Genomic DNA, 13,433 nt, shown 5'->3' on the forward strand with positions numbered 1-13,433 from the left:
TAATGATATTAAAAACATAATTTCATTCCACACTCCCAAACCACCATTTTGGAAGAAGTAGCCTTTGTGCAAATCATGTCATGATCATACTTAGGGAGTTTTGTTAGTTTTGTGAGTGTGTGGGCTGCAAATCTCAAACTCAGGATGCTGTCTTTCAAACCCCACGTCATATTTATTCATTACTATGTAAATCGACCACTACAAATGTGCAAACACCACAAACACCTGAGGTCTAACTTGATTAACCGCCTTTACGTAAGGTATGCACTAATGTTTTGTGACGGAAGAAGCTATAACACATCACAGCATAAACTAAGATAGAATTGAATTGTTTTATGTTTCACTGCTGATGTTAAACAAGTGTCCCTACACGCTGTAAGGACTGAGCTAGAGGTTGCATGCTGAGAAGACACAAGTGTTAAAAAATGACTTTTGGGTGACTACATTTAATTTGATAAAACAACATACTTTCTACATTGTAAAAACAGGATTTAGTGTTTACTAACTTTTGTGATGTAAGATTCTGTATTAATTAATTAATTACATAAAATAAAAAAAAATGATAGCGACTGTAACAATTACTACAATTCCGTTTTTTTTTTTTTTTTTTCCATATTCTACCCCATTCTAAAAATGCAAGTACATTTTGTTTTTTCACAAAATCAAATATCAAGTTTGAATCGGCACATGCTGCTTCCCAGCATGATTTGCTGGACTGCTCTGTAAATAGTTGTTAATATTACATGTTTTATGTTATGCGATTTATTATTTGTCCATCCATCCATCCATTTTATATACCGCTTCTCCTCTTTTAGGGTCGCATGTAATATAGGTAGTTGCCCTTAGAGTCTTTTACTTATCTGTTATCTCTTCTCTTTTATCTTACACCATGACTATGGTTAGTGTTCTGTGTAGTTATTCCCCTTCATTTCTGGCTGTTGTGTGCCTAACGAGCAACCTTGAACAATGGTACACGATCATTGCTAATCAAGTGCTGGCTTGAAGCAAGATGGTTACAATCGACAAATAATGTTATTTGTTTTATAGTTAAAATAAAATGAAACATAAATAGTGTATGCCCTGCGATTGGCTGGCGACCAGTCCAGGGTGTACCCCGCCTGTCGCCCGAAGTCAGCTGGGATAGGCTCCAGCATGCCCCCGCGACCCTAATGAGGAAGAAGCGGTATAGAAAATGGATGGATGGATGGGATAAATAGTGTATATCAATTAAATATGCTCTGGTATAACATAAAAGCACAACTAAATGCTGTGTAAACGATGTGGAGCGATTATCAATGGTAAAAACACAACTAATTTAAAGTGGCATCTGCAAGCGAGTCACTCAATCCAAGCGAAGAGAACTGACAGCTTACACAATAACAATTTTGCATGTTATGTTTTACTACTGTTTTTATTGCTGAGAAAGAGCAGAGTTGCATCATAAATGCCTAGTGTGTTATGCAGAGTTGATTTACTATTTCATTTCAGTCGTCTACTGTGTCATATTAATCATATAATATCTGAAAAAATATATGAATGTTGTTTTACTTGCAGTTAAAATAACATAACGCTAAGGTTAGTTTGAAATTACAAATCTATTGCTGTAATCATTCAACTTTAAAGATGCCTTATCCTTTATATTTTAGTTCACTTAAAGCTTTATCCAGTCAACATTTCAGGAACATGTAAACATTTGTCGACTTAAAACTAAATCTAATTTAGATGATTAAAATACGACTAAAACAAACATAGATTTTAGTCAAAAAACAATGACTGAAACATTAAACACTGCCATCAAATTAACACTGGCGAAGGAGTGACAATGTTTCACAGTTCCAACCACAATTGTTTTCGCAACTTTAACTTTAACTTGAACCACAAGGAACTTTGAAAAGTAGCATAGATTTACTGTCCTCTGAAAATAACTCAACACTCTGCCATCGCTGTCTAAATTACTGGCAACACAAGTGAGTACACATCAATGAACATGTCCAAATTGTGCCCACAGTGTCAATATTTTGTGTGAGCACTGTTATTATCGAGTACTTCCTTAATCCTCTTGGGCATGGATTTCAGCAGAGCTGCACAGGTTGTTATTGGAATCCTCTTTTACTCCGTCATGATGACATCATGGAGCAGGAGGGTGTGTGAGCGGAGGGAGGTCAACACGTTTATACATTTTTCTCTTGGTATTTTGAGCGGACCATCAAAAAGATCCTGTCTGATTTTCTCTTTGCAGTTTCTAAGACATGCAATTTAATTTGACTGTCAAATCACTAAATAATGTAAATCTATGAGACTTTCTGCATGTCACATTCTATATTTCTGGTTGCCACGCTAATCTACTACTGCATATGTTTAGACATTATTGTTGATGCATGATCACTAGTACTGGCTAAAACAGACATACGGTCGCTCTGCTTCAAATTTTGTTAATAAATCATGCTGTCTCGGGGTTGACTACGGCCTATTAGTAGTCAAATAATATTCATATTTAACAAATGTTATATATTTTCTGCACTTTCAGGCATTAAAATGGCTAAATTAACTCAAATAAAAATATAAGGCATTTAAAATACGCATTCAAAGACGTTGATGAAATGCAGTATTCTACACTGGTCAGTAGGCGTCAGTAGTGTTACTGTAATGTTCGGTGAGACACACAGGGATCAGAGCTGCTTGTTGAAATAATAGGCTTTTATTGCAGGTTTGAATTATCGCGCAACAGGCACAAAAATCCCGAATAAAAACAGGGCCTACTTTTGCAGCCGTTACCCACAAAAAGCAGAAACTCTGAAACCGTGACGTCGCTTCCTGTCTGCCTATTTTTCAGGTCCCATAGGGAACACATTTATAGTAACACACACAAAGACAGGTCTTATTTATGTGTTAAATGGTTTATTTACTTTTATAGCTACTATACTGGGTAATACCAGTGGTGATTATGGTAATGGTAATGGCTTAATTCATCTTGAACATGCACACAAATTACAGTGGAGTTCATCACATAACACAATTCACAATTCTGCATGTCCAAGAAGGAGGAGTAGGAAGAAGCACGGCTTATTTAATCCCCTTTAATCCTACCTATAGGGGTGTTATTTAATGTCTAGAGGGCTTCTAATGATGTTCAAAACCATATTTAGAAGGTCGTAAACAGCTTTTCTATGCTTTAACCACAAAAATATTTCATTTATAAATAAGGAATCCTTCTTGGCGGAAATTCACTTATCATAGTTGGGTGTGAAACCCATTAACCGCGATAAATGAGGAATTCCTCAGGACCACCAGCAAATATTTCGAAACACTAGTTTCTTTTTATGCCCACAGTTATTTTCACAGCGGTGCCACACAACACAAAGACCATTTTGACCCATCTGCTGCACGGCTGAAAAGAAAACTATGATGTGATTATATTGTCAAGCGATTACTTCAATCACAGTTATCTGAGGGGCTTTTTTCATTCTGTTAAAACCACACACAATGGCAGTCTCCTGGTGCGAGGGAAGGTTTCACCTCAACTATAATAGTTTCTCCCTGTGGAAACCAAAGTGCCTGTGTGGGAGGTATAAAATCTCCAAGACTGTACATGGCCCTCAAAGTAAACGAAAATGGGCTGAGGATATTGAAATACTTTGTCTTAAGGAGCGATCACACATTTGGTTAGCATTAGGTCTTCTATTCCTAAGGGATTTCTTTCCCTGATATAATTCTACCTACATTATTGTGTATAGTCTATGTATGTTAGCTAGTGAAATATTACGTGTCAGCATGTAAAAGTTATGGTGTGAATGATTTATTAGTAATAGACATGGAGAATGGGTAGGATTAAATGAGCTATGCTTCTTCCTACTCCTTTTCAGACATGTTGAATTGTGCACATGTAACCACGTGATGTTTGTTAATGTAACTCGTTAAGCATGTCTGAAACAAATAAACCATACCGTGTTCAAGTGGTGTTACAAATATGATCTTTTTTTGCAGGAAAGTAATTAGTTGTCAATGGAAATTTTTCTGCTGGCTCCAAAATAGACAAAAGACAAGACAAGTTCTTTCAGAATAATAATGGTCACAAAACATTTTATAAGTACAATAACAAAGCATATTTTCCTGACATTGGATTATCGCTGTCCACGTAAAATCTGACCTTCTTCAATTCACTACCACAGTTTTACCTTGACAGAGCCAGAATTTGAACATGTGTACATCAAAATGAGACAAACCATGAACTGTAACAGATTCATTCGGTTGCCCAGGAATATTTATAATATTTTTTGTTAATTTTGCATTACTGTTATGGCAGAACAAAGGCACTCAAAACCAATGAAAAGTAAGCAGAAAAGTCTCTCTCTCGATTAACATTTCATAGCAAGAGGTCAATATGGAATTTTGCAATAGCTTTTTTGGGCGAAAATGCTGATTTAAAGATTAACATCTATGCATAGTAAAGTGACCAATTGCAAAACCAACAAGCTTCCTGGGCATGTGTGCTCTGACACTCTTTGCAATTAGTTAGTGTATTTCATTATCTTTAACATCTTGGGTTTTTTCCAGGGAATGTCAGGAAATATTATATTATTCCAAAATGGAATATGTAAATTATATGTATGTGTTGGTAGAGGCATTATTAGTGTGCCATAATTGCGTAGAGCATTCTTGTGCCGACTCTACTCTACAGTTTCATTTAATGGGATATTTAATTACACCTCAAGGCTATATTTGAACATGCAGTTTGTGATGCAAGCCTGTGACGTCCATGTGTTAATTTCAAGCCTATACCTACACCGATGCAAAAACGCTCATTCACAACCTATGTCTGGCTTTAGAAGACAAAGCCCAGCAAAAAAGTGACATATATATTTTTCCTGATAAAATGCAGCCACAGTTTTGAATACAGTCGCCTGTCGCCACATCACACTTCCAATTAATTGTCATCACGTTTTTTTCAATACAAAATATATAAATTCAAAATATAAATATTAGGGATGTCCCGATCCAATCTTCGGGATCGGTTGCCGATCTGCTGTATTTTGAAGATCGGATAATATCGGCTTCCGCGACGAGATAAAACCGTTCGTAACTCTGAGTCAAACTCCAACATGGTAGGTGCAGTAATGTGCCCCAAGGCCGGTTGCCACTCAACTCCTACCACTACCAAGAAGAAGAAATTGTAACACCACCATGCAGACATGTCCGCGGTGTACCGTGGTGAAATTTGTTTCACATTGGACATTGAACATTCGGCTCCGTAGCGACAGCGGTAGTTCCTTCTCACTGTGCCCTTGACTGCTTTGTCATTGTGCTGGGAGCCCACAAGCAGTGGCGGAGCTTCGTGGTGGCCAATGGTGGCCAATGGTGGCCGTGGCCACGCTTGGTCACTCTCCGGCCACCCTACTGGCAAATCTAGACATTTCAGATATCAACTTATTGCCACCCCTATTGGCCACTCCAGTGAAAAATTTCTGGCTCCGCCACTGCTCGCGATAAACGAGGGATTACTTTGTTTCACTGTATTCCAAGACAAAAGGTTGACGGTGGGTCTGTGCGTGCCGAGAGGCGTGGACTATTTGCATATTTTCGAAACGTTTATTTCAAGATTTAACAATTAATTCAACATTTAAATAAAAAAATTATATTTAATTTAGATTTAACATTTTTAGTTAAAAGTAATTTTTAGATTTAACAAATTGATTTGTATTTACATTTAGATTAAACATTTACATTTCATGTTTTGATTTAGATTTACCATTTATATTCATCATTTCATTTCTACCTTAAATGTGAAGAATATTTGTTTGAATTAAATGTGAGAAAAGCACATTGAAGCGTCGAGATTTGGACAAGAAATACCCAAATCATCAATGATCTTTATATAGGACAACGCTCCATCACACTCGTCATAGCACTCACTGCTTGGCTAGGGTCAAAAACGTTAAAGATCACAAATAAGATCCTGCTGTTGAGCATTTGTGAGCTCTACTCAAATGTGAGGGAAGAAAAAACACTTTTTTTTTAGGTTGTGGTTGCTATATCACACTTGAACCGATCAGGTAACTGAAAAACTCCATAGAAGAAAGATTTTATATAATTCACTTACTTTGAGTTACTTTGAAAAGTAGAAATAAAGGCATGATTTGTAATTTGGCAGCGTAAAAACTATTCACACTAATAGCTATCTAATAATTGTGTTCACTCTTATCTCCCTTAAAAAGATAAAAGTCACTTTTCCTTTATTAAACATTCATGTTTGAGGTTAAATGTAATTTTGGATGAACTGACTCATTTTACTGTGTCAACAGTAAGTTTAGGGATAAAACGAATGGTGGTTCATTTCCCTAATAATAATTGTTCACACTGTGTAGCAGAAAAGTGCACATATCTACAAAAAAAAAAATCTGAATAGGACGATGACATACATACGTGGAGAGTAGCCTAGGGAAGTCACTAGGGTAGTCACTAACGTCAGTCCTCAGCACTTCCTCTGCAGTATTTAACTTGTTAACATAGTCTATGGAGACAGACTGCTCTGAGGCACATTTATTATGTAAAAATAATCCGATAAAACCAGCTCCATTTTATATACAATCAGGATCGGTTGTGTTGGGCAAGTATGCTTACACAAACAAAGAATTTGACTTTGGTTAATTTAGCTCTCACTGTACATATGCACACACACTTAAAACTTTGGGTGCCATATGTAATTCTAAATCATTACATTTAATCTCAGCATAACTCTTATCTTGTACAATAGACTGAAGCCAGAAACGCGAACTACAAACTACAATTTTCTGTCAGGTTCTGAGGTTCAAAAGTATTGCTCCTGTGAAAGGCTGAACTGGTCATGAAAGGATAATAGAAAATCAGCAAGTCAACAGTTATTTGTCAATGTCAGTGATAATAGGCACTGAGAGCTTTGTTCTTTCTGTGTACTGGACTGCCTCTGACGTACAAAGCTGCATCCATTCCTCAGCCGCCATAAACTTACTCACTGCAGCGAGTGGCAGCCTTCTCCTCGTTTATGGGATGTCTATCTGTCTATTAGGGATGTAAATATGTTAGTGATGGACGATTCGATTTGAATCGAGATACACAGGTTATGTTCAAAAACAATATATTTTAAAAACAAAATAATTCAATATGATTCGATGCAGCGTACAAACAAAATTTGATTCGATTAAATTCTACGGTTAATGTTGATGTAGATATTAATTTTAGATTATGAAATAAAGATGACAATTATATGAAAGTGACAATCTCACAGTCCGTATTTTCAAATGTGTAAAAGAGCCGATCATATCCCCAAGCATGCTGTAAGGCACTGGCCGAAATAAAGTCAACAGAATAACACGTCAAATGTATTTATTGTTTAGACGAAGACCCAAAAAAAGACTTGCTGAATGAACGTCTTTTTGTTTGATGGGATCGATATTTTACAATTTAAATATCTGCCTGTTACATTTGGAACAAGTTTTAACATATCTTAATGTTGCTAGAAATAGAAGTGGTGCCACCAAACTAAGTTTCTTTGCATACTGTGTGCAATGACAATAAACATTGATTTATCTATATAAAATATAACGATGTGAAAACAGAAGTCTTAACCTTCAGTCCAATCAATAGTACAAAATAAATAAATATGGCAAAGCCACTTAAGTAATGACACATCTCTTCTAAGCACATGTAAGTAAATAGAACTACTGTATTTGTCACATGGGTGCAATGAAAATGCTGTGTTAGCTTGGAAAAGTAAACTATGCCATACTCAAAATGTCATAACAATGCGTCTGTGTAGGCTCTCAGTCGTACAGGAGTTGTCAAGGGAAAGGCTTCTTGAGACGTCATCTGTATTTCTGTGAAGAAGGTGTCGGACGTTTCGCTCCTCATCCGAAGAGCTTCGTCAGCGAACTAATAAGTGCTGGTAGCCTAGGCCTCAAATACATGCGGAATTGGTGTGCCAACACCCTCCTTCTATTGGTTCCTTACACTAAGCCTGGGCGGAGTAGTGGTATAATCCTCTCCTGCTATTAGCACCTCCGATAAAAGGGAAGTGTCGCTCCCTGAGTTGGGTATGAACGACTCTGATACTGGCTCGTTAGCATCTATTGTTCTGGCTCGGCCCTGGCTTCACCTCATTTGCAAGACTAAGAGCTGTGGGTTTTGGTCTCAGTAACCTGCTGAACACAGGATCCAAATTTGATTCGATGTCATAACAATGGTAATCGTACATTTCATACTGAGCATGGTGTTTTCAACACTCCAGGTAGGTAACAAAGGTGCAACATTTAAAAGTAAAAAAGTTACAAGGCAAAAAGGTACCATGCTGTTACTGCAAAAAAGTTATATATGTTGGTCTGGCTGATCAACTTTTGCACCCTTCCTGAAAAAAAATCCAAAGAGGTTCCAAACTTTAGTTTTATTTTTTTTGCTGATGTGTTGAAAATCTTCGTGGTGACCAGCTAACTAGCACAATTGCTACTATTTATATCCATTCTCGTCTTCATTCATTGCAAGCTATGGAGCATGCATGAGAATCGTTTCGCCGGAAGCCCAGGCTCTTGCGTTGTTTAAAAGACACTCTGTCATCTGATTGCTTCTCTTGCGATACCCGATGCATGTCTCCACAATCGATGAATCTAAAGATTCATGGCTGAGGCTGGTTCCAGCGCAGCGGAATCGTTCGCTTGTCAAACCGGATAGCCGGTCGCATCGGTTTATCGTTCACACCCCTACTATCTAGTTGATTTCTGAAGCTCAGGCTCTGACATTTTGGTCATTTTCTACTCTGACAAAGGAAGTGTAACGCCCCATGAACACTCAAGACACGCACAGCAAATTGGGTCAAACATTTCTTTTCACTTCTCCTCCACATCAATGAAATTCCCGTCCCAACTTCAATTTAATGACTCTTCAATGCAGCTGAGCATGGGCTGGAAATCAAAGGAAATAGCAGTGATTGATGCTTATTTTCCTGTATACCTGACGTACCTCTATCCCTTGCTAAAGGCCTGCTAAATAGGACACCTTTGTTGCTGTCTCATCACGTTAGATCAGATTTACGTGCCCCCTTAACTCCCAGTACAAAATGTTTGTCAAATGAAAGGGGATCTAAAAGGAAATTACAGAAATTGAACTTCTGATTAATCATATGATGTGACAGCAAAGGTGCTACGTTTGGACTCCTATGTGCCTCATTTTTTATTACTTTGATTGCTGGGTTGATATAATAAAGTCCTTCAAGCCATGCATCACTATCATTTTTGACCGACCGACTGTGATAAGTGAATTAAGTATGATTCCTTATTTATAAATGGAATATTTTCGTAGATAGAGCATAGAAAAAAAAATGTTTGCGACCTTCTGAATATGGTTTTTAACATTAGAGCCCTCTAGACATGAAACAATATCCCTACAGTTACCTTTGCACTTGTATTACCCAATATAGTAGACATAGTAACAGAAAATAACCAATTTAATACGTAAATAATAGGGGTGTAACAATTCATAGATACATTTATGTATCTATGAATTGTTACACCTATGATCCAACTACATCAATCTGTGTCCAGCAAAGTTTCCATTCAAGACGACATACAGTATATTGATCGTTTAAAAGGTAATCAATTGGCGTAAGTTGAGTAGTCATGCCTATTGAGTGGGGCACACGGATGACGAAACAGATGATGTAAAGGCGACTGTTTTGGTTACCAAGGGTTACAGTGTGGTTGGTTGGAGCTAAATGGCTACTGTGTTGACTTTTAAAACAAATGTCACAGTCTAGGTTATTTATATATTTTGTAGTACGGTTGCACTTGCCAAGGACTGTGGGTCGATCATAGCTTGTATCTTCACTCAATGTTAATGCAATGCGAACCAAAGGTACCATTTCCTGATATGAAATTTGCTCTAACTTCTTTAATACTTGGGGTAGAGAAGTGAATGAGGTATCAAATTAAAGATGAAATCATGTAGATCGGACAGAATCAATCACAGACTTGATTTAATTCAACCTGTGAATTCATTCATTGTTAATTCAACAAGTGTTGGTTGCACTTAATTCAAATAAACTGTGAATGCATTTGCCATTAATTGGTGTTTACTTGTTTGTTTTATATCCATAATTAATTTATACCTGATTCCATTACAAAAAACAAGGGGAAACTAGGAAACTTCGCTTGCACTGTCCAGCATCCAGGTTTTTATTTCACAGTCAGACTGGTTGAATTTTTGGCTAAAAAATTATTTGACGGCTCGTTTGCTTCAAAGTACCAGCTCCTGTCATTTACTTCAAAGAGCCCTTTCACTAATGAACGATCCATCACAAATAAATTAGAAATTGTGTATGAATGTTGTAAACAAGGAAAAATGTCAGTGAAATAAACATTCATTATGTCATTAGTATTTATGCAGCATCAGTAGTGTCCATTATCTCTTCTTTGATGTTCTTGCAGAAAACGATGCTGCTTCAAACATGATATACTGTACAATACGTTAAATAAATATTAACATCCAGCTTGTATGTAAATATGGCCCCTCGCGGAACTGTGCAGTACAAATATCATGAGATGAGTCTGACTAGAAATTTAGAAAGCCCTTTGTGGAAATGACGTTGCAACACAATTCCCCCAGAAATGTACCTCTCTGTCAGTGGCACAGTCTACAAACACGAGTTATTTTTCATAAAAAAAAAAAACTCAACATGTTTTTCTAAAATTACATCTTTTGATCAAATTAGTTATTGAAGAAAAAAAAGTACCACAATGCAGCACATTTCATTATGTAATCCAAAATTTTCTCATGAGAAAAAGCACCGTAAATCCTGCCATTATCTCCTAAATTGCATTTCACTGAAATGGTTATTCATATTTTTTTTATAAACAGAAAGCTGGGGATTATGGAGATTATTGTCATCCCTTATTGTGATTTATTGTGTTTTGAAGAGTTGATACCTTTGGGTAAATATTTTTGCTTTACCAAAAAACTAAATTGTCCACTTCAATAATGCAGTTGATTATACTACAACTGCACAATCTGGTGTACTCAAAGAAAGTGGCGATATTGTTCTGTAATCCTGATTTGTTGTTTACTAAAATAGGGTAAAGCGCATTAAATAAATGTGAGGAAACACAATGAGAATTCAGTCTGCAGTGCAAAGGGCAAACTCAGCCAATTTAATTCATTCTGCTTGATAAGAACTGACAGAGTGATGAATGAACACACCCTGAAGGTATTAAGCAGTAAAAGACGCACAGTGATATTTACATACACAAGCATATCTTGATATGCAAAGTTAGCTGTTTGCCTTCCATGCCTGTGAATGCACACATGGGCGATGAGCAAACAATACTGCTCGCTTCATCTCCTTCTTGGTAGCTCTCTCTGCTTTTGTGGATGTCTAATCCCAATGACACGTCAGTACATAAGAGAGTAAGATGAACAAGAAAAATTATGCTCTTCATTCCCTCAAAGCAGCAAGATGTTTTGAACAACTAAATGCACTGTAAATGTACATCAAATTGATAGGGGACGTATTATACTCATTTTCAGGCCTTTGTATTGAGTTCTGGACTATAGAGCAGCTACACACGCACAATAGCTTTCTAGATCTTCCAGACTCTGCACCTCTTCCTGCAGTGTTTCCTTGGGTTTCCTGCCTCCCGCCCAAACGGTGTGTGTAATTTACTCCACCCTGAGCCCTCCTCCAGGCACGCCTCCTGCCGAGCCCACTCCGTTGTGATTGGTCACACTCCCTCCGCTCGCCGTATGCATATTCTATAATCCTAAACAGACAACCGCTTTTGTCCGAATAATTACACAGCTTTTCGTAGGTTCCCTAAATTTAAGCACTGTTTTTTTTTATTGCTAGTAGTCACAGTGCCTCAATTATCACTACTTCAGTCCGTGAGTGCTGCAAAATCCATCAATCCATTAATCCATGATCTATACCGCACCGTGTATCTTGTGCAAAGTCAAAGGGAGCTGGAGCCTATACTAGCTGTCACCTAATCAATCAATGAAACAAAATGAGAGCTCAATACAAATCAGTTTACATTGTTTTGAAATGTTACTTGCATTGCAAATGTTGCACATTCATCACACAATGTTATTAATTTGCAGAAGTGAAAATACATGGGAGACTTACTGTGACGATTAAAACCACCACTTTTAATTCCACTGTGTCACAGCACAGACTGCGCATTAATTTGACAACTAATGAATATAAGTGAGCGATCGGTACTAGAGCACCATAATGTATCACCGTGTTGACACGTCTTAGCTCTCAGTACAGTCAGTCAATCACCAGCACCCACAAAAAAGCATAACGGCATTACCGAAAAGCTACACCATTCTTGCATTCCAGCCCCATGCTGGTAGGAAAAGCAGGATTGTATGCCCAAACCCAGAGAGACGTCTGTTTTATTTGTTTAATCCCACAAATACATATTTGAACAACCTAATGTGATTTTTCTGTTAGTTTTACCTTGATGGCCGTGGAGGCAATCTGGATGTGGTGCAGCTTGTGCAGGGTGCTCTCCCTGTCAATGAAGTAGGAGGCAGCAAGCTGGTGGAGAGCCTCCAGAGGCACTGCTGTGCCATTGGTGTCACTCAATTCAGATGACCGACTCAACTTCCGCTTGTCCACGAAGATCATTAAAGACTCTTCCCCTATGAATTGTAAAAATAGATACAGGGAGGAAAATAATTACTTGATCCGCTGCATATTTATTTTTTTTAAAGTTATACCACCTTACAAAGATATGAACTGTCCAGACTTTTTTTTATGGTAGGTTTATTTGAACAGATTGAGGCAAATAATAAATAAAAAAAAAAAATCCAGGAAACAAATGCATTTAAATTAAGGTTATAAATTAATTTGTATTTACAAAACTTGTAATTACAAGTTTTACAGTTGGTGACTACGGATGCGTACCGAAACGGCGTATTGAAATGGCAACGATGCCGACGTAAACAGTAGTAACCGGACCTGAAAAAAAGCAGCTTACAGGTGTCTCATTTCGGTGCTATCTGTAACAAGTGCTTAAAGGTGATACTGTGCAAGTAACGTCTTGTAACTAAAATAACATCCTGATAGACGCACAGTCTGACACCTTACACAAACTTTTTTGCCGACCTTAACAAGCCAACAGCAGTGTTCAGTCCTTATGCCGCACACACATTTTCTCTCTTGTTGTCCACAACAGCAACACAACACTGTCTCATTATCCACCAATCACAGTCAAGGCGAGTGAGGCACATTAAAAAACAGCGGAATTCTGAACATCAATACAAGCACGTCATTTTTTTTTTGGCTTAATCCCTGTGTTCTGTATTGCGGCGGGGTTTTGCTGTCATAATTGTGACAATTTGTTGTGGATTTTACTTTCTATAGGTGAATTTATTACTTAGTCATGTTATATTACTAATGTATTTTAATT

The 13,433-nt window shown here is 37.3% G+C and overlaps 1 protein-coding gene across 1 annotated transcript in view; it reads right to left on the reverse strand.

The window, feature by feature from the left end:
- The window catches only part of LOC129189074 (BMP/retinoic acid-inducible neural-specific protein 3-like), a 67,018-nt gene that overhangs the window by 30,649 nt on the left and 22,936 nt on the right, over positions 1–13,433 (reverse strand). Inside the window, exon 4 of the mRNA XM_054790382.1 lies at positions 12,479–12,663. Within this exon, the coding sequence (XP_054646357.1) occupies positions 12,479–12,663 (185 nt within the window). The remainder of the gene's footprint in view (positions 1–12,478; positions 12,664–13,433) is intronic.

Source organism: Dunckerocampus dactyliophorus, chromosome 10 (genome assembly GCF_027744805.1).
Source record: "Dunckerocampus dactyliophorus isolate RoL2022-P2 chromosome 10, RoL_Ddac_1.1, whole genome shotgun sequence".
Lineage (NCBI taxonomy): Eukaryota > Metazoa > Chordata > Actinopteri > Syngnathiformes > Syngnathidae > Dunckerocampus > Dunckerocampus dactyliophorus.